At 43.3% G+C, this 22,869-nt stretch overlaps 1 protein-coding gene across 2 annotated transcripts; it reads left to right on the plus strand.

Annotated features, from left to right (window-relative positions):
• Positions 1-7,681: 7,681 nt before the first annotated feature.
• On the plus strand, positions 7,682-22,233 carry LOC144936199 (folate receptor gamma-like). Of its 2 annotated transcripts, none has more exons than XM_078863174.1 (5): positions 7,682-7,809; positions 12,793-12,998; positions 15,431-15,634; positions 17,996-18,131; positions 19,673-22,233. In XM_078863174.1, the coding sequence occupies exons 2-5, from the start codon at positions 12,864-12,866 to the stop codon at positions 19,960-19,962; spliced, it is 765 nt and encodes a 254-aa protein (XP_078719300.1). In that variant the 5' UTR covers positions 7,682-7,809; positions 12,793-12,863; the 3' UTR covers positions 19,963-22,233. The 2 variants fall into 2 exon arrangements, with proteins under 2 accessions (XP_078719300.1, XP_078719301.1); XM_078863175.1 differs by having other exon boundaries at positions 7,739-7,809; positions 12,802-12,998.
• The last annotated feature ends 636 nt before the right edge of the window (positions 22,234-22,869 follow it).

Consider the following 22,869-nt stretch of genomic DNA (forward strand, 5'->3'; position numbering starts at 1 on the left):
CCCAACATACAGCGACACGCCCCCAACGCGCAGCGACACGCCCCCAACACACAGCGAAACGCCCCCAACGCACAGCGACACGCCCCCCAACACACAGGGACACGCCCCAACGCACAGCGACACGCCCCCAACGCACAGCGACACGCCCCCAACGCACAGCGACACGCCCCCAACACAGCGACACGCCCCCCCGTGTTGTTGCCGGTTGCTAGGCGACGCGGAACGCTGCTGGGGTTGATTTAATTTTTCCGCTTGCAACATCAATGACGATTTCGATTCACAATTTCTCGCACAGATGTGACGGATGTACGTACTGGTGTTGTCCGACCAAATATTTGTTTTATTGGGTCGGACAACAATTTCACAGCATTCGTCGATGACATCGTGGTCTAAAAAGAACAAAAATACATATGATAAGCGACGTTTCGGGCAACGGCCCTTGTAGCATGTTGATGTTTTTTTGTTAACTGCGTGTGCGCCACTGCCAACGCAGCAGCACAAAATGCTTGTCAATAACCCTCCACCACCCGACACAGATTGTCAAGTTCACACAAATTATTATTCAAACGTGCCAATCAATGTACAGTATTGATCAAATCCTGACCAATAACACTTCTCACCGGTGGCTTAAGACTTTCGTGACAAATTTGTTTGCAAAGTGACAATCCAATTGTTGGGTGATGCGAGGGTTAATGTCAAGAACGTTGTCATAAAACTATCGCGTGGCTTAACCCAGCAAATATTAATCGTATTGGTTACGAAAAGCCACGTTTGATGTTGTACAGTACTCTCTGGCTCTTCACAAAATTCATTGTCATCAACAACCATGTACGATCCACTGCTGGGTGAATGCCTTCCCGTGCTCCGGCCACCTCTCTCGATGTTGCGATGTAACATTCCACCTTGCACCGTCACATGAGCTGTTTTCATCGCTCCATCTACTAGGTCACGAGCTCTCAGACGATTTCAATTCCTTGGCTGCAACTCTTATTTTTCTTGGCCATCTGCCATCATAGCCGTGACATGTCCTGCCCAAGCCCACTTTTTAAAAGTTTGACTTGTAATTGACGTCCCCATGCCCTCTAATCCACGTGTTTTTCCTCTTTTTGTCTCTAGATGAAATTCCAGGAAACAGATCTATGCTACTTTACGCCCTGTTCAGTCTTGTTGCTAACGATGGTGTTTCTGAGTATATCTCATAGCAGGCAGTATGCACTGATTTTGGTATTCTGATTCCTCTTTTTGGCTCTCGATGTAATTCCAGGAAGCACACACACGCGCACACACACACGCACATACGCGCACACACGCACATACACGTACACACGCACACACACACACACGTACACACACATGCACGCACGCACACGCACACACACGTAATTGAAGTTGTGTTGCTACGCTTCCAGTTCGCCGTGAATAACGATCCGAAGCCCAATAGCGCCCATTCATCACGCCGCTCGAGTGGGCCGGACACGCACGCACGCACACACACGCACACAGTCACACATATACCCACACGCACGCACACACGCACACACACGCGCATACACACGCACACGCACGCACGCACACACACGCACACACACGCACGCACACAGTCACACATATACATACACACACGCACGCACACACGCACACACACGCGCATACACACGCACACACACGCGCATACACACGCACACACACGCACGCAAACACACACGCACACACACACGCACCTCTCACCTGCAAGGCAGCGGTCGCCGCTTCTCCTCCCACATCTCTCGTCGCGGCAGCTGTAACGATGGTGCAAGTTTGTTTTTTATCATCAATTCCTCCTCCACCCCTCCCCGCCACTGTTCACCCACCAGAATAAATGAGTTCGCCCATAGTCAGTCGATCAAAAAGTTTCGCCGTGAGGCGCCGGAAGCGACGGCCATCTTCTTTAATTCACAGATCGCAGGGGGAGCGGGCGGCCATCTTGTCGGACGGACGGACGGACGGACAAACGGACGCAGACGGACGGACGGACGATATAATCTATTGGTGGTCTGGTCCACTTCGTTCCTACCAGTAACAGGACCCTGCGGGGTGGGCTGGTAGGAACGAATAACCAAAGAATATAAACATAATGTATTATTACACTTGTTAAGCCAGGAAAGCCCCACTGAGTCAAAAGGTTTTTGTAGGGTCCTGCCAAGTGTTTGCAGTAGGGGGCGATGTTGATACACGGACGGACGGACGGACGATATAATCTATTGGTGGTCTGGTCCACTTCGTTCCTACCAGTATAACCATGTTTCCTATTCACATCTCATGGGTAGTACGCACTGATTTCGGTATTATAATGCCTTGTGTGCTCATGTGGGCACATCGGAATGTAACTTCTCATTGTAAAATTCAGCTTTCCAAAAGGACTCTAACCTGCCCTTGTCTGCTTATTTATGTCATTATTCTTACTTCGGTCCACCAGCAATAGCTGGTGGACAGAAGTTTTGTTACTCTGGAAGACAATTCAAATAGTGTAGAGAATTGTTCCGTGAATATTTTTGTATATGCCCTTTGCTTCGCTCGTATTTATTACATTTATCTGGAGCCCAACTGTAAAGTAGTGCATTGTCCATCAGATCATTAATATTTGTTTAAGAATGTCAAATCTGGACCAATTTCACCTTCATAGTCTCATCAGTAGAGGTTTGCCTGTTAAATCAATGCTGCTTGGTTATTATGTACAGTACAACCATTTGGCAATTCACTGCTGGATGAAGATCTCCCCACGCTGGGGTTGTTTGACCATACTTCACCACGCTTGTCAGTGCAATGTTGGTGAAAAAGGTGGGGGAGGGGGGGTGTGGTTGTCCCAGTCCAGATCAAATATCACTCGCCACAAATGCAAGCCATGGCAGTGTGAAATGAACTCTAACACAATGGGGCCCGCGGTGCCTTGTACCAGTAAAGCCCCCTGCTGGGTTGCTTTGTAATAACAGGAAACAATCATGAGATAGGAGAGACTTAACGATTTGAATAAAGCTGTCAAATGTGTATTTATTATTTATTCGGTGATGCCACTGCGTTGGCAGCGGTACAGAAACACAAAAAACAAACCAACTCAACACATTCGTCAATAACACTGTGGCCTTAAAATGGAAAAAAATGTAAATGACCCTTCTGCATAGCACGTCCTCTGAATAGTCATGTAAATGGCCTCCTCTACTTACGAACACTCGACTTATTGACTTTTAGAGATACGAACAAACCTGTCCGTATGCCCAGTTTACCTGTTCGGATGGAGAGTCGTAAGTTCAATTGCAGCGCAATCGATGGAGGGAGTGGCATCTACATCTGTGTAACAGGAAGAACCAGTGACATCTACATCTACAGGAGATTATACAAATTTAAAGCCATTCCCCGTGTTTAGTGTACATGCCGTACAACATGTTTGGAATCGACAGGCGTAAAGTTAGACTTACGAACAAATCCACTTGTGGATAGACCTCTGGAACTTATAAGGTGATAACTCAAGACCAGGGTTGTCTAATTTGCAAGGGATCTGGGTGCTCACACGAAGCAGTGCTGCTGATCTATAAAGATGATGAAACTGGTACACGGCTGAAAGTCACGCGATCACTACTAATATATGTACGTGACTGAATAGATAGCAGCTGCTGGAGATGATGAAGTGATGAAGATACTGATGCCAATTGACAGTAATAATGACGATGATACATACACATCATGATAATGACTCGTGATACAGTCATGATAATGACAGATCCACATGAAATAAAACTTTGATTAGCTTTCATGATGGTGGTGGTGATGATGATTATGAATAACTAGACGTGCCAAAATAACAGGACGCATGGCTTGGTCAGCAAGTCGAGACATGCCTCCGAGATATTCAGGTGGCATATTGGTGACTAACATCTTGACGCATTGCCATGTTAATTTCATATCCTTGGGCTATAACGTACAGTATTTGCCAACACTATAGACAGGTAAGTTGGTGTTATGTATACATTCCAAATTCTCAACTGGGTTACATATAGCAACATGACTCCCTATTCGCAGACAATATCCCTCTGTAGAACATAGCATCCTCATGATAACCCTGCGCTATAAAAACGGTAGGAATACCCCATGTCTTCTTGGTTCTTTCGGTAAAGTCACGTAGAAGGGAAGTAATCAAATAATAGAAATAAAATATAATAAAATAATTCTCACGTGAAAGTCTAGTGAAATAGATTAATCTCTTTGATTAGCTTTCACGTGAGAATTATTTTATTATGTTTTATTTTTATTATTTTATTACTTCCCTTCTACGTGACTTTACCGAAAGAACCAATAAGATGAATCCCTGCAGTCACGAAAGCTTTAAATCGAAAAATACCCAATGTGGTAAATTATTATTGCGACCACTCATCGATTGCAAGACTATTGTGTAATGGGTGCCAGAGTGGCGCATTAGTAACAGTTGTGTCTCAACAGCAAAAAGTACTTAAGTTTCATTCCCGCCTTTCTGCGTGGAGTGTGTATGCTCTCCCCCTGTTCTACATGGGTTTCCTCCTGGTTCTCTGGTTTCCTTCCAATGCTCAAGCATTTCTCGCAAACATACTTACTTGAGATTATACATAGTAATATCCCCCTCTACTGAAAAAAACTTGGCAGGACCCTCCTGAGAAAAAGCCTTGAGATTAAGTTAGGCCTTCCTGGACAGACAAGCATAATAACGGTAAAGCCACCAAACATTCCAGTTTTGTCAGGACAGTCCCGGTTTCATTACGAGGTTCTCGGTGTCCTAAAAAAGTCAGAATTTTGACTCTGGTTTAAATGTCTGGCATGACTCAAGAGAAGGCCAAATAAGGTTCTGGTGGTTGAATGGGCATGGCTATATGCAAAAGTTGGCTGATGAGATGTAGAGGGGGCTGCTAGCTCACACGTATCCTGGTGGAGCTCAACAGAAACGTTGGAATATTTACTCTCAGTCATCACTGGCAGGGAGATTTCCCGTGAAACTTTTCTTTTTACAGCGGTGGATGGGGTCATGCAGAGATGTCTGACATTCCATGGTCACTGTATACCTAGAGCGTGGAGGTTTTTTTTTAAGTGGGTTAATGATTAAAACGAAAATACATGTCCAACTATTATGTAACATGCACATTCACCGTTAAAACAACTGATATAGTAGTTAGATAATACATCGGTATATAACGTACGTGAATACAGGAATAATAAAGAAAGGCTAAGGCACATATTTGAAACTTTCAATAGCATTGATTGTGTAGCCTATACAAGAATAGTTGTGAAACAGGAAAATCACAGCAACAGCATCCTCATAAAAAGCGAGAATAAAAACGGACATTTTTGCATTTCCCTGGAGTCCTGTAGTTTCATCCAGATGGTGTACTTCTAACTTAGCAAAGGCACAAGCATTGCTGTATATATATGCAAAGTTTCGAGTTAGCACGTGGAGCTGTAGTCTTGTTTACTGTTCTGAGAAAGTGGTGGACATTCCACATTCCCAAGATGGGGACCAGTCCATACATAGGGTATGTGTGTGTGTGTGTGTTTTTAACGTTATCAATCCCCCGCAGAATGGCCTCTCCACCTCTGTGTCCGTCATATGGGTTGTCTGAGTATACTTAGCAAAACTGTCAACCCATTCTCAGTGCCCTACCTTATTACAGACCAATACAGACCTTATTGATCACCTCGTGCCCCTGATAAATCTCAACGTTCATCTTACAAAGTTCCATCAGAAGGGAGAAACACAAAAACAATGTTTTTTTAACTAAATTCCTCTATACAAGAATACGGGTAACCGGTATGACTTAGGAAGGACGTACCGTACCGTATTAATTTGATTTACATGCAGCAAACAATTTACATGGCACTATTACGACTATATTCTTGGTTATTTCGGTAAAGTCACGTAGCAGGGAAATAATAAAATAATATAAAACATATAAATTCTCACGATGTTTCGACTGCAACACAAGCAATCATCATCAGGTGTGAAATCCCCAGCATGTGTGAAATCAACAGCAAGAAAATTTTCTTCTGATGATGATTGCTTGTGTTGCAGTCGAAACGTCGTGAGAATTTTTATTGTTTTATATTTATATTATTTTATTATTTCCCTTCTACGTGACTTTACCGAAAGAACCAAGAATATGAATCCCTGCAGTCACGAAAGCTTTAAATCACTATTACGACTGTTCACATCTCTCGACATGCAATGCTTAAGAGCAGCCAGCGAGTGGCGTGCGTTTGCTGGAAATCGGCGTGAGACCTGCAGAGGGATGGGATGATTCATAATCAACGTTTTTGGGTTAGATCGCGTTATTTATAAATGTGTCGTAACCCTCCACCACCCGCCACAGCCAATCAGCAAAAAAGTGTCACGTTGACAAAAGACAAATAGTTCACTGCTTTAGCCCACCGGTGTGTTGAAGTGTGAAACCACAACATTTTCAATTTTTGAGTCGTACGACGTTTCGCTGGTAATTGCATCCAGCATCATCGGGCAATTCGCCAGAATGGTGAGGCTCTGCTCTCGCGATCTAACCCAAAAACGTTGATTATGAATAATATTGGTCGCGAAAGCCTACGTGTTAAACGTATGGGATGATGTACTGACATATCAAACGGAAAAACCCACCCTTCCCCCAAAGAAGAACCCACCCTTCCCCCCCAATTTCTTTTTATATCTCACACGTGAAATTTCGTGATAGAAAATAATCTGTTACGTTGTGCCTGCGTGAGTCTCGCGGTTTGATGCGTGAGACGTGACAGGCGTGTGTCCTGTGTGCGACACCCGATGTTGTAACGGGTGCACGGGAACGCCGGACGTGCAATGAGTGAGAGCGACCACCGAGTGGCGTGAGTTCAGATCATTTATTCGGCATAGCCCTGTGAGCCATGCGGCTCTTGAATTGGGTGCAACTGCAACAAACAAAAAATACATTAACAAGAAACATCTTAAAGTGACTTCGCGCAATAGAAACATCCAGGAAAAAAACAGCGAAGACTTCCAGAAAAGATCGCTACCATCAGCGCGAGGCCACCAAACTGGGGGGGGGGGGCGTGTATGATGAGGAATGATGTAATGATGTTATACTGAATACACAAATATCCCTGCCCAACGTCCCCCCCACTGAATTTTCACACACTACACACGCGAAACTAACTGCACGATGTTACGTTGTGCCAGTTCTAGATTTGAAGCTCTCGTGACTGCAAGGATACATACTCTTAGGTTTTTTCGGTAAAGTCACCATGTAGGTAAATTTTTTTTAATAAAAGTAATAATAGAAATAAAATAATAAAAAAATCAAAAATCACGACGTTTCGGGGGCAACACAAGTCTCCGTCATCAGGTGGGACCGTCACAGCTAGATTTGCTGTGATACAGCAAATCTAGCTGTGATACAGCAAATCTAGCTGTGACGGTCCCACCTGATGACGGAGACTTGTGTTGCCTGCGAAACGTCGTGATTTTTATTATTTTATTTCTATTACATTAATTAATTTTATTTTTATTTTTTACTTACGTGACTTTACCCAAAAAAAACCTAAGAGTACGTTGTGCCAGCATGAGATAGCTTGTGTGTGTGTGTCTCACGGCCGCTAGCGTGAGACGTGACAGGCGCGACTTTGCTGCACCACAACGAGGCGGCTTTGCTCTCAGCACGTGCTCTGGGAACGCGTCCTTTTGCATCAGGCGTGACCCGGAAGCGCGAGCGACCACGTGGGGGCAGCGTGCGTCTGGACACGGACCACGTGGGTGGTGGTGGTGCTGCCGCTGCTGCTCAACAACCTCAACGTGTACGGGCAATAAACATACACAGCGGTGCATACCGTACATACACACAGTACGTAGATTACATATACATTGTGCATGCGGTACATACAGTTTATACAGTAATGCAGTACGCACCGTACATACACACAGCACATAGATTACATGTACATTGTGCATGCAGTACATACAGATTACACAGTACATACAGTAATGCAGTACACACAGTACATATATTACATAGTACATGCAGTACATACAGATTACATATACACATCACATATATAATGTACATACACGCAGTACACACGGTTCATACACATTACATATATACAGTACATACAGTTCACAGTTAACATTGCGCACATTTCATACAGTACGTACAGTATCCACAGTACATACAGTACATACAGTACACGTGCATGTGCCATAGACTCTCAGGAAATAGACGTTCTAATAGACACGTATGTATGCGGTGTACACTACGCATAAGCATATACTCTGCTCTGTATATTTAGATAATACGTGTATGCTATGTATGTGCCGTTTACAGCTCAGCGTCACGTAAGTACTGAATTGTATGTATTGACCTGTAGCATTTGTGGAGACTTTGCGTGTGTGTGTTATAGTGTACAGTACTGTACACCAAAGAAGCGTGGAAGATTGCAGTGGCGTGCGTGTGTATAGTGCATGGAAGTGCGCGGTTGCTTGCGATGTTCGCATGGGCTACAATGCAACAGTTGTCATGTCCAGTAAAGCTAGCAGTATCTACATCCGTTATGTCCATATAAAAAAAAGTAATGATTGTGTAAGGGGCCGTCCATAAATGACGTCACGCACCTAGGGGGGGGGGGGTGTCAGGCATTTGTGACTTGAGAAATGTGACGTCACATCAAAATGCGCAACTTTAAATATATACAGAATTGTTATAACAACACTAATTGTTATAACAACACTCCTACAACATCAGAGTGCAGCGCCACATTATAAATACGCACTACAATGACAATAGTTTAAAGCGATTTGAAGCATGTTTTATTTTCAAGATGGAAATATGGTTTTGGGGGGGGGGGGGGGCAGAGCTTTGTGACGTCATATTTGAGGGGGGGGTCTGACTTTTTGTGACGAGGGGGGGGGGGTCGAAAATCGTCCAAAATCGCGTGACGTCATTTATGGACGGCCCCTTATGAGCTTTACCAAGCCCGTGGTTCTCCGCACGCAGAGGAATGCAGCAGTACCCACATCCGTTATGTCTAGACAAAATAAACCCCCACTAAGATGAATGATTGTGTAATACGATTGTGGTTCGTTGTTGTCGTCGTCGTCGTCGTCGTATTAGTACATGGGCGGTATATTAAGCGAAGCGAGTTGAATTGACCGGACTGATGGAATTAGAGGCCGTCCATAAATAACGTCACAAGATTTTGGCCGATTTTTTACCCCCCCCCCCCTCCTCGTCACAGTGTTACAAAAAGTCAGACCCCCCCTCAAATATGACGTCACAAAGCTCTGCCCCCCCCCCCCCAAAAACAATATTTTTTTGAAAATAGAACATGCTTCAAATCCCTTTAAACTATTGTCATTGTAGTGCGTATTTAATGTGGCGCTGCACTCTGATTTTGTAGGAGAAAACATTTATTAAAAAGGAGGCGTTGGAAAGCTGAAATTTAGCATAAAATGCACTTGAAAATATTCAACGTCTAACTAAAACTGCGGATGTTCAGATTTTAATTCTCTTATAATTATAAAATATTAAAAGTAATTATAACTTTAAAAAATACTTGAAACTTTGTAGTAGAACGAAGCAAAATGGAGAGTACAATTATAACAATCACATTCATTTCACAGAATGAAAAGCCCTGGTAGAATCATTAGAATAAAAACGTTTAATAACAATCTTTTTGTTCTTACAAAATTGATGCTTCTCCATTCTTCCATGGAGAAGCAAAATGCTCCTTCATGGAATAAATAAAAGGTGGCCTCAGTCAATTTAAATAATCAAATAGTTAATAATGAAAATGAATAAAAATTAGTGTTATAACAATTCTTTTCAATTAATATTTATTTAAAGTTGTGCATTTTGATGTGACGTCACATTTCTCAAACCCCCCCCCCTCCCTCGTTCGTCACACATCGTCACAAATGTCTGACCCCCCTCCCCCCCCCCTAGGTGCGTGACGTCATTTATGGACGGCCCTTTAACGCACGTGGGCATTTGCTGTGCATCGTTAGCTGTCGCCCACGCGTTTCTAATAGTTGATGACTGAGCAATGATGGTACCATACCTTGGGGGGGGGGGGGGGGGCATAGCAGTGCAGTACAACATTGGATGTCGCTGCCCGCAATGTAGCCTACAGCGATGCGACTTTGTTGGGACCCATTTGTAATACATTCTGGCCTACATATCTTATCAAAACCGATTACGTAAATACCGTATCAAAACTGATAAGATATGTACGTCTTAAAAACCGATAAGATATTGAAAGTTGATTGACGCCCAGCGAGACGGAATGGCTTATTGTGCACAAGGGAAGCGAGATTTGTAAGTTTATTGCAGTTCAATCCAGTGGCCCATCTTGCACCCCGCGCAGTTGGCGTTCTGCTGCTATCGCTTGTTAATCATTGATCCTTTGATATCCTTTGAAGGCTAAATGTCACGACAGGGTTGTTAAATCTCGCATATATATATTTGAGCGACTCATCGATTTGTTACGGTATGCGGGATGAGTGCCAGAAAACGCAGGACGGCCAGAACTGCCGAAGGCGGATGGTCACCATGGGGGTGGGTTGGCTGTTTGTCTGGACATTAGTAAAACCTCCCCCCCCCAAAAAAAACTGGAAATCAACAAAAGCTCCCATTGTGCAATTTTTGGACCCGGCAAAGCACCGCGTGGGTGTTTCATTCAAAGTTTAAATCAACATTTGGCGAGGTCAGCGGATCGAAAGCCATGACAGATCCATGACTGCTTCGCTTGAGCTGCGAGCAAGCAGGGCACAACAAACATCCAACCAAGCACCCATCCAGGATGAAACCTGCTTAGCTTCCAAAATCTGATGGGATCGGGCACGTACCAGGTGATTTGGTTACAGACTGATGGTTTCAGGTGTGTTTCATAAGGTATTTAAAACGTAACAGGTTTAAAACACCACCTTAGCTGCTGCTCTTGACTGAATGGTTCGATTTTCTAATACACAGATCAAGTTTATGAACACAGCTCCAGCTACACACAGAAATACATTTACGGCGCTTTGGGATCCTTGGATGAAACTCCCATTAATAATGTTAATTATTAATTATTATTAAAACTCTGACCATGAGTTTGAAGTGCTTCTGAGACATCTTTACAACCTCCTTTTGTCAATCCACTGCTGGATAAATGCCTCCCGACGCCTGCGTCAGACGTGAGCGTTGCGTGATCGCGCTCGCATCTCCACGCTCATCAGTGCGGCTGTTTATTCCGCGAAGGTTTCGATTTTAGTACAGACCTCGAAATAGTTTCGTGCAATAGCAGCTCGTGACTTGGGTTGGTCGGGGTCCAGGTTGCCTCAAGGGTCTGCTGTTTTACAAGCATAGCACCATTCATTGTTCTTTAATTTCTCAACAGTATCACGTTCAATTTAATGGCACCATCTCCACGTGATGTCTGACCCTCAAAGGAATGGATTAGACGCTAACCAGAGTCACAAGCTTTTCGCCAACCTTGGTGGTCAACGCCGGTGACGTCGCACAAAAAACGAATTCAGCCATTCTCAATCCGCCGTTGGATGAAGGCCAAGACACATCGGTACATATTGTGGATTTTTGTTTTTAACAGACTCCACCAGGCTGGTCCGTGAGGGTTTACGAATGAATGAGTGGTAGGATAACGGGACAAGGATCGGTTCTGATATTACGAGTCACTGATGTTGACCGTGGCTGAGTATTGAACGAGGGTCACGCAGTTCATAGGGCAGCACGTGAACCACCGCACCATTGCTCCACCCCGTGACTTATTAATCTTTAATCACATTGGTATTGTTTAAGCCTATTAAATACCCTCCTAAAGGTTCATCCACAGCTTTTCTGGAATGTGCTAGGGTCTTTGTCCTTGATTGTAAAAGTTGTCTACCTCAGCGGTTCTTTAATCTATCCACGTTAATCATGGGGTAGTCATAATAATAATTTACAGCCATTTGTTCACGCAAAGCCTTCTCAAGCCACATGAGGCATGGAAGTTGCTTTGTCCATAGGTCTGCGCACTGGTCAGTGTAGGTTGGTGGAGGAGGGAGGGGGGAGGCAGAACTGGTTTGGATATAATCGGCCACTAATGTTAGCCGTGGTTCTGAATTAAACTAAGGTCTCTGAATTCCAGCAAATGCTTATTACAATCACTTTTATTTTAACCAGGTGAGTTCTCAATGAGGCTACATGAGCTTTTACAACGGTGAGCCGAGGAAAAAAAAAAGTGATGAAATATAAAAAAAAATTAATTCATGTAAAGGGACAGCCTAGCATTTCAAAAACTTAACACAAAATAAATAAAAGGGTAAAAGATGAGGCAGGAAGATGAAAAGATATTGGCCGAAAAGTGGGACGGAAGAGTTGAAAGTACTTATAATTAGTAACTTTTTCACAAATTATTTTAGCTTGTTGACAATCACATTTAATAAAGTCACAGGTGCAAGTTTTTTTTTTTATGGGATGGTTTAAAAGTAAATAAGCCCCAAAATATTTGAAACTCTTTTAACGGCAAAAATCATTGTGGGTAACTTTACAATATGCATAGCGCTTCACAGTTTCATTTAAAGTTATACCAATCCAGTTGAGCTTGGCAGTTAAATGACAGGCAATTCAAATTTCAACATTTTGTGAATATTCAAACCTTTAGTGCCTTGCTATAGACAAGAAATATTTAAATATATAAAGCACTTCTGAGCAGTTTATGGGTAACCTGGTTACCATCGTGTGATCTTTGCTCTTGATGTATTGATCGGAAACCCTATAAAAAGCCCACCTGCGTTTGTTTCAGGGCCAACAGATTCTTCAGCCAGTGTGCGCAGCTGCTCGGTGGAGGGGCATCGGGGAGAGACAGGACCAGTCATGCCACAGACTAAGTTGGTGTTCCTCCTGGCCATGTGGGCATCGAATGCCATGGCCAGCGAGCTGCTGAACATTTGCATGGACGCCAAGCACCACAAGACCAAGCCGGGTCCCGAGGGGTTACTTTACGGACAGGTGAGTTTTGTTCGTCGCCGCGTCGTGTGATGCTTCCGTGCCTTTTCGCGGCTGAACGTGCGTGCGTCTCCTTTTATGCTGCAGTGTAACGATATGGTGCATCTTTGATTGAAATCGATTTGCACGCTCGCGTTACGTGCATCGAAAAGCACGCACATGTCAGAATCGATTAGTTATCATTTGCAATTGGAAGGGGGGAAGGGGTGTCCACTGTTAACCTGGTTACCTGAGTTCAAGTCCTGGCCACGGTTTACATCAGTGGCGAGTTATCTCTCAATTTATCCTGGTAAACCTTCACCAACCGGCACTGGCCTGTGCGAAGTATTACTATTAAAGACTATTAATTATTTTTTATATTACTAGGTATGGCCCACTGAGTTATATACAGTAGCTCTTTTTCAGAAGCGATCTGGCCACAAATGTGCATCAAATTGCGTGTGAGAATTAACATGGATTTATGCAAGTCATATTCTGAAGTTATATTTAGGCTAACGGTGTGATTTTTTTAATATAATTTCGACAGAAATGCACAAAAAGAAATACAAGTCATATGGGTAAAAATTTGAGAAGTTCTTCTTGTTTCGAATTGTGAATCTGAATTGTGACAATTCATTGTGAAAATTCAATTCTCTCTGTGTGCGTGTATTCTGTGTGTGTTTGTGTGTTAATTCAGTGAGTTGTTGTTAATCTGAATCATGCTAAGTCACTGAAACACAACTTAGAATACGGTAGTGACGGCTCAAATCACAGGCGCGGATAAAATGAATTGCTACATGCCTAAAATGTAGTACACTTAATGCGGTATATGTTGACAAAAAGCATTTACCATTGAAAGTGCAATATGTGTTACAATTGCAGTGTAGTTTCGAGTTTTGTTTAACTAGATGAGAACTCAAGAGATCAGGAAAGTATCATTTGAAAAGTCACCTGGGTCACCAAGTACAGCAATGTAGCAAATACAAACCTAAACAACAAAAAAAGCGACGCGTCACGTGAGAATTTGAAAATACTGCACGAACATAAATCAATGTTAAATATGCAGTTTCATCTCAAGTACATACTTCTGTTCAGACTCTTGATTATCTCAGACACAGCTGTGTCTCAGCTCCTAGTCGGGGACACTTGGATAGTATCTCATTTGTCTACATTGTACAAATATTTATCCGCTCTCAATCTTTCGTGCAATATTGACCCACTTCATCTGAAACGTATCTCATCCAAATTAGACGAGTTTGCTTGAACATTAAAAAGTCGATCAAAGGTCACGAGTCTAAAAGGTTGGTCTTAGAGACTTTGTGGAATTCAGTGCGATAGAGAGTTCGCGTGACTATTAACCCTGGTTAATACACTGCTATTAGTGAGAATAATATGCAGTTAATGCTCAAAATAGATCGATGTCAATGGACCAGATTTTTATTTAAGCATTAATCCTTTAGCACATTGTACATGGACCACCCCTTGTCAGTCCGCTGCTGGATGAGGACCTCCCCTCAATCTGCAGGTAGTGGGGGTTACTTTGGCCATACTTCACCACACTGGTCAGTGCGGGTTGGTGAAGGTGGAGTTCGGGACTGGATGTAGATTTTCTTTCATCGAAGTGAGATAGAAAGACAAGGGGGTGTAGCGATACAGGACAAGATGTATTTTGTTGTCCATTGTTTAGCCTTGTGGGGCTCGATTGCGACAATTAAAGAGTGGGCAACCATGTGTATATTTTAAAGTCTTTCACGTAAATAGTAAATACATCCCATCCACTGACGTTTTTTTTTCCCTTCATGTATCCTTGCTCCTCTCAAGTATTTCTTTTCTGTGTGTATATATTTAAGTGTGTGTGTTATCCCGGCAACCCGAGTTCGATTCCCGCTCACGGCCAACACCAATGTCGATTATCTGAACTGGTCGTGGGCCTCCCCTAGGTCGACTCAGCCTCAAGTGAGTACCTGGTGCGGTGTGTAAACATCGCCACTGGGGAGACAAAGGCGGTCGGGCGTGGTGCTGGCCACCCACCTCCTCGTGTACCGTGCTGGCCTTCATATGTACTCGCTAACAGCACTTGCCCCAACAGTCTGTTAAGGCTATTTGGGGGATCTTTGGTATCTTTTGTGTTAACCTATAGGGGAGTGGTAGTGTGTCAGTTAGCTGGGAGTGCTACGAACCACGCGACCCGAGTTCGATTCCTGATTTTGGCTACCAACAGCAGTGAAGGTTATCCGAACCGGTCTTAGGTCGACTCAGCCTCAAATGAGTACGTGGTGTGGTGTATAAACATCGCCACTGGGGAGACAAACGTGGTCGAGCGTGGCGTTGGTAACCCACCCTGTCGTGTACCGTGCCGGCATTTATAGGTGCTCGCTAACTGCACCTGCTCCAAATGTTGGTTAAGGCCACGAGGATGATCTTTGTCTTTGTGTGTGTAAATGTGAAACCCAAAGTGTGCACCATGGAAGGACAACGCATGTTGCAACGCCAACACTACAGAACAAGCTCATGAGGATCAATCGTACCTGTACAACTTCAACTGGAATCACTGCTGGTCTCTGGGTCAGCCTAAATTGTCGGATGCATGCAAGAAGCACTTTGTGCAGGACACCTGTTTGTACGAGTGCTCGCCAAATCTGGGACCCTGGATCAAGAAGGTACTTCACTGATCTAACGTCTTATTATTTCCTCTGGCGAAAAGTTAATCAGCAAAGTATATATGTTCGTGTCAAGGTTGTGAAGGTGGTGGATGGCTTCAGGAGTAGCCGGGATGATTACACTGGTCAACACACTTTTTCTGGCATAAGGTATTCCAACGGTTTTATGGTAATTTGGCATCAGTGTTTAGTCTATCACATCAGGTTTATGAGATATCAAATATTGCATTTTCAATAAAAAATTGCAGAACTAAAATATTAAATAAATGTGGATATCTACATAAAATGATATTATAAATACACTATCCTAAAAATACAGCACCATATTTTAACACTAAAGCAGTCACTGACTCGCAACAACTTGCAATCATAAGTGACCGAGTTAATTTCGGGTAAAATCAATAAAAACGGGGTAATGCCGATAGCATAAAGATGAGATGTAATAGTGCAAGTCTGAGATCAGATTTGGAATCAGCACCCTGAAATTAGTCTAAAACAACTGCAAAAGTCCAGGCCAGAAAAAATGTGTTTTTTGTTGACCAGTGTTATCTGAGATTCTCCTGTGTTCCACAGTTGGAGATTGGTGACCAGTGTCCACTGTGGGCCATTTTTACATGCCCTTTGTGTAGGAGATAGCTGCATCTGCCATGCGTCCTTGAAGCGTATTGATGGTTAAACTTGCAATTGCACTATCTGCATTCTAAATTTAAAATAAATTAACCCGTAAAAACAAAGTTTTTCACTATAAATCCTTTATATGCGTGGCGGCTAGAGTCCTCTCGTCCTCTGGCTTGAGATGGCTGCCACCTATGGGTCAGATGATTGTTTGCCACCATTAAGCAATTGGTAATTACATATAATTTTTTTTCCTAAAAAGTGTAAAATTTTGGAAAAAAAATATCACGAAAATTAATTGTCACGCACAACGAGTCTGTGTGCAAAATGTCAGCTCGATTGGATCACGGGAAGTGGGTAAAAAAACGACCGAAAGATTTGCACGGTCGTAAGCAAGCAAGCAAGCAAGTGAACTTCATATAAAGGATTTAAAAATCAGTGTCGGAGACCTGACACGAGGAGAAGTCAAATTTGCACCACATGCAAAGAGCAATAGTCCAACATTGAACAAGAGATTGTGGAATTCCAAAGCATGGTCAGCAAAATGTAACCACATTTGTAATTTTCACTGGCTTCGAATATCCATTAGGGTGGCACGATGGCGCACCGTAACACAGCCACACTAAGTAAATAGTAAGTAAAGCTTAGTTTTACGTAGCGCAATTCACACAAGGCTTCACAGCGCTTTACAACGGAATCCCAGTAAACACCCTTGACACTAAAACTAAGAGAAAAATAACCCTACACAAACGGAAAACAAAAGAGAAAATAAATGTGTTTTTAGACGAGCCCTAAAAACCTCGACTGACGGAGCATCCCTAACGGTCTGGGGCAAGGCGTTCCACAAACAAGGCGCCTGACTACTGAATGCTCTATCATCCATTGAACGCAGATTTGTCTGAGGTGTACACTCAGGTGCCCGGAAGTTGGTAGATCGAAGTTGCCGCACAGGGGCATACGATTTCAGCGGATCATCGAGATATAATGGCGCGAACCCTTTCAGGGTATTGAAAGCCAATACAAGAACTTTAAATTCGATCCTGTTTTTTACTGGAAGCCAACACAGGGAACGAATAATGCGTGTGATGTGCTCATATTGTTTTAAATGTGCTAGATACATTTTATGGTCATGGAACAGCTCTTGGTTTCACATATGCATTGTTCTCTAATTTATACTACAAATACCATGTATTAGATGCTGGTGCGGAATCCACAAAGTCGGCTATTAACACAATTATAAAAAACATGTGCTTCGTGGTCATTGATATCATTTGTTATCACCGCTCGAACGCGTGAAATTGTGAGTAAACTGGGTTCTTAAGTGTTGTGAGTTGATTGCATCAGCCTGGTTACCAATGACTGCAAAATAAATAAACATAACATTTAGTTCTGCAATAAATTTGGATACATTTTAACACTGACAATAAAAAATATTGGGTTAACTCGTGACAAACATGACTCTTGTTGGGTGGCGAGGGAAACTGCTGCCCCTTACTGTGCAGAATAGAGATCACTTGACGGGATCTCAACGTTAGTTCTATATTATCCGCTTCCATGAGACTTTCTTTAACGCGAAAGGTGGCACTGCATTGCGAGAGATTCTGTGTCTCATGATGCAACTCTGAAACTGCAATCGGGATAATATTGTGGAAAAATACATATTTGTTAAAAGAGTATGGAAACACATGGCTCCGTAATTAAACTAATTGTTTGTTATGTTTGTATCTTTGGCCTTATGGGCAACAGACTGACAGCAGCTGGAGAAAGGAGAGAATCATAAATGTTCCACTCTGCAAAAGTGACTGCCATAGTTGGTGGAATGACTGTCGAAATGATTACACCTGCAAAGAAAACTGGCACAGCGGATGGGAATGGATAAATGGTAAGCGACTCGTAAAACACCACGAACTCTCAATGCCACTTAGTAATATCCCCCCCATTGCACAATATATCCACAGACAACCGCAGCGTGGTCGAATATTGACTTCATTTTGGTGAGGTGACGCTCGGTGGTTAACGCACTGCACCGGACCGATTGGAATTCGATTCCCGGGGCGGTGAGTGATAGCTCCTCTACCTCTGAATGCGTCGTGTTCGCACCACTGGGAATCCTGGGTTTGAATTGGCACTTCCGCCTTGGTCAAACCAGCTTCTCAAGTGGAGCGAGTTGATGATCTCAGCCAGAGGTCGCAAACGGGTTTTGATTCCTTACCCGTACCTGGCCGCACCAGGGTCGCAAATGGGTACCCGTACCCGTACCCGGCCGGGTACGGGTACCCGTTCCCTACCCGTACCCGTACCCTACCCGAAATGAGTGACAAACGGTGACTCACCAGTGACTCACGGCCTACCCGTACCCGTACCCGGCCGCACCAGGGTCGCAAACGGCTAACCGTACCCGGCCGGGTACGGGTAGCCGGGTATCGGGTAGGGTACGGGTATCAGGTACCCGGTTGCGACCTCTGATTTCAGCCCTGTGACTTCACGAAAAAAAACTTTATGAAATTTGGTGTGTTACTCAATTTGGCAAAGTCCAGCTTTGAAATTAAAATGTTGACGTTTTGGCGGTACACTAGTGGAGCACAACACAACGGTCCTTATAAAACATTTCATCAATAAACATTTGAACTGGCATTCGTCTTCCGGCTGCTTCGACATCACGAGAACTGATTTTGACGCACCACCCTGCAATATTTTCTATCAGGGGTTGCGAATCACGGGAACATAAATGATTATTGAGTAACATGTGTTTTTATACTGTGCACCGGTGTACCGCCAATACGTTTAAATGTCAGTTTTACTGTCATGTAATACACAGTCATATTGCTGAGTGCGTGGACAAAACACACACACTTTGTGGAGTTGATGGAACATATGCTGTGAAAAATCTATTCCGTTGGCCGTGCTCTGACACATGGGTGCGTGGCTCTCTAAAATTCAAAATGGACTCGCATGACACGAGGCCGAGAATACAATTTGAGTAAATTTGGAAAAGTGACAATTAAAAACAATTCTAGATTTGAAGTTTTCGTGACTGTAAGGGTCCATACTCTTTGGTTTTTTCGGGAAAGTCACGTAGGTAAAAAAGAAAATAAATTAAAACACGACGTTTCGGAGGCAACACAAGCTTCCGTCTTCAGGTGGAACCGTCACAGCAAAATTACTGTATCAAGTGAAGAGAGCTCTAAGAGACACGAGATTATATACAGGTTAAGCGGGGGGGAGGATCCAGGATGGGCTGTGGGAGGGGGGGCTAAGTTAAGCCGCTTTTTGTTATGCTGCAGGGGGTTAGGGGGACGGAGAGAGCGCCATCGTAGATCAATATATTTCCCATGCTGTGCTCTGCAATCATTATTAAATGACACAATTGTATATTTGCCTTCCAATATCTTACCTTTCAATTATTGTCATTCCCCCTGGCAGGTACCAACCTTTGCCCACCTGACTCCCAGTGCAAGCAGTTCCGTGTGATCTTCCCCACACCGAAGGACCTGTGCGAGCGCATCTGGAGCAGCTCCTATAAGTACACGGAGGACGATCGTGGGAGTGGTCGCTGCATCCAGATGTGGTTCACCGACAAAAACCCTAACGTGGAGGTGGCTCGTCATTACGCCAGCCAAATGGGAAACGCCGGCCGTGGTCGCGCAAACATCGCCGTGACGCTCTCACTCACTCTCGTTGCCACCCTGGTGCACCGGGCCGCCCCGCTGTGATTTCAAGGGTGTGCGAATTAAAAATGTAACTTTTCGATTTGAAGCTTTCGTGACTGCAGGGATTCATCTTCTTGGTTCTTTCGGTAAAGTCGCGTAGAAGGGAAATAATAAAAATAAAACATTAAATAATTCTCACGACGTTTCGGCCACAACGCAAGCAGCCGCCCTCGGGTGAAAAACAGGTTTGAACAGGTCTGAACAGGTCTGTCGGAAAGACAGCGTCTTTCCGACAGACCTGTTCTTCACCTGAGGACGGCTGCTTGCGTTGTGGCCGAAACGTCGTGAGAATAATTTTATGTTTTATTTTTATTATTTTATTATTTCCCTTCTACGTGACTTTACCGAAAGAACCAAGAAGATAAAAATTTCACATTTAAACAAATTCGGGTTTGGTAAAAGATGAGAAAGATTGCGACCTCCCCCACGTCGTGTTTTTTCGTGTTGTTGCTGCTGCGCATTCTACGGCGTGGTGTCTGATGTTTCGCTGCGCGTGGTGGGTGGTGGGAGCTTTGTCAGGAGCTGAATAGTGCAGGAAGTGAAATCAATTCGATGTCGGGCATCGCGCCTAACAAAGACGATGCGGAACAACCCACAAACAGTGGAGAGCTACAATACGGTATCTCCTCGTTATCCGCAAGGGATACGTTCCGGAGATGCTCGTGATTAGCAAATTTTGCGGATAATGATACCTTAAATAAATAGATGAAAATAATCTCATCACTATATCACTTTATCTCATCACTTTCTCTCTCTCGGTGTAGTCGTGTAGAGTTCCGGATAAGGTTCACGGATAGCTCAAATCACGGATAGTATGTTCGTGAATAACGGGGGGGAAACTGTACAGCATACCCGCAAAAACCTATGCAGTCGCAAGAGAAAGATCAAATTATGTGCTGGTTGTGCTCAGTGCGTTATTGAATGCAATCAATGGGTGTTAATCATACATTCGCTCCTCCGATTAGCACGGGGTTGACTACGTACGGTGCGAAAGAAGTTCAGCATACAGTCTGTTCTACGACGCGGTAGTTGCGTTCCTGCAGAACACCCGCATTATATTATATTGTAAAGCACAGTACGCGAGAACACGTGACGTATGCAGACTGAACAAAGACTGAGGCACGTGGGTAGCATGAGAAGATGCCGAGGCTACGTAGTCCTGATTGCGTTATATCAAATTCGCGTTATGTCAAATTCGCGTTATATCAAATTCGCGTTATGTGAACACGCGGCGTTATAGAAGAGACTCCACATAGATACTTTGTGTTTGGCTACAGTTTGTAATTTGCTGAAGCGTGATTTGATTTTCAGTATTATAAAAATAGAGGTTAAGCATGTAGATTCATAATTTCATGACACGTTAATGTCTCGGATGGCGTAACCTAACGTTTTATTTTATGGTTTTGGTGAAGTTAAAATAGCAGGCAGATTCATTCACTCGCCTAAAAGATTACTGCAATAGTACCGCCGTTTGGCACTGATGTAATTGGATTTACACGGATATGTGTCCAGTGAATAGTGTTATATGAAAGTGCCTGTAGATATAAATCTACAAAACAACGTAATTCTTTAGTTTGTATTAAACAGAGATGAATTTGTTGAACAAATGTAGCATTCTTCGATGAAGCAATGAAACTGGAATACTTTGTAAAAGTGTATTGTGTCAAGGTTTGTAAAGGGTACAGTGAGACAAAAAGCGGTATATCGAGTGGAGACACTAAAATCGTCGATGGAATCATTTGTACGAATGTAGTTGTGTCGCATTCGCTACTTTTCTGCCGTCATCCACCGCACCGCACTGATGGTCACGATTGGTCGTTTTTCCTCGGGTTTCGTCGATTGTTTTCTGAAAAAGTAACCAGTGGTTTGTTTAATCCACCAATGAGTATTCGTTTTTTTTGTAAAATTCCGCATGTATTGCGATTTATTTTTATTATAATATGTAATCGCACGTACGTTCAATTGTTCATCCATACTGTAGGTAAACGTGTTCACGTGACGACCCTTGCAGTCATTAGAGGCCACTACCGTTCACCATCATGGCAACACATTTGAATTGACACCAAATTGTTGCAAATCATCGAATAATGCGATGGGGTGGGGGGGGGACGCGGAATGGTTAGATACCAAGTATTTATCGTCGAGTTACAATACTTTATAATAATTCACAGCCTCACAACTGAACAAAAACTGTCTTTCTTGAGGTCCTTGCTTGTTATACATTACCCGTGCCAATACGTTAATTAGTGACAGCGTCTCTTTTCTTCAATGCAATAAAATGATCAAAGGTGAAATCATTCCTCGTGTGCAATTTGTGTGGAATATATACAGTACTGTATCTTTACACACACATACCCTGCAGCACTTTATCATAACTGATAATCCGTGTCAACAGCAAGAGCACGTTCTTGAATAATGTTTGCAGTGTGTATTGCCATGGTTGGGAGCCGAATGCCGCTGTTTCGTTTGCAATCTACTTCCGGGGATGTTGCAATTCTATTCAATATTTTTGGATTCATCAACAAATTATAGCTGGGAATCGATCAAAATGTCCAATTATATTCCAAACAATTATTTTAAAGAAACAAACATTCCTCTTGTGAACACCCAAAACGGAGGTGGACAATATACAATTACATTTTATAAAGAGGACTTCAATGTTCGTCGAAATGAAAATTGGAATACAATTGTAAAAAAATCGAGTGGATTTTTTTAATTATAGGCCTCAAAGCTACAGCACCTTTCGTCATCAGCTATGAAAAATCCACTTATTTGTATCGGCCCCACCTAGCCATTGCCATCTCTAAGTGGTATTTAATACAACGATCTCTGTAAGCGTCTGAACACGAGCTGATTTCATAACTGTCAGGGAGTATATCTTTGCCTGCCACTCCGTTATTAGTCTCGGCC

Source organism: Lampetra fluviatilis, chromosome 15 (genome assembly GCF_964198595.1).
Source record: "Lampetra fluviatilis chromosome 15, kcLamFluv1.1, whole genome shotgun sequence".
NCBI classification, from domain to species: domain Eukaryota; kingdom Metazoa; phylum Chordata; class Hyperoartia; order Petromyzontiformes; family Petromyzontidae; genus Lampetra; species Lampetra fluviatilis.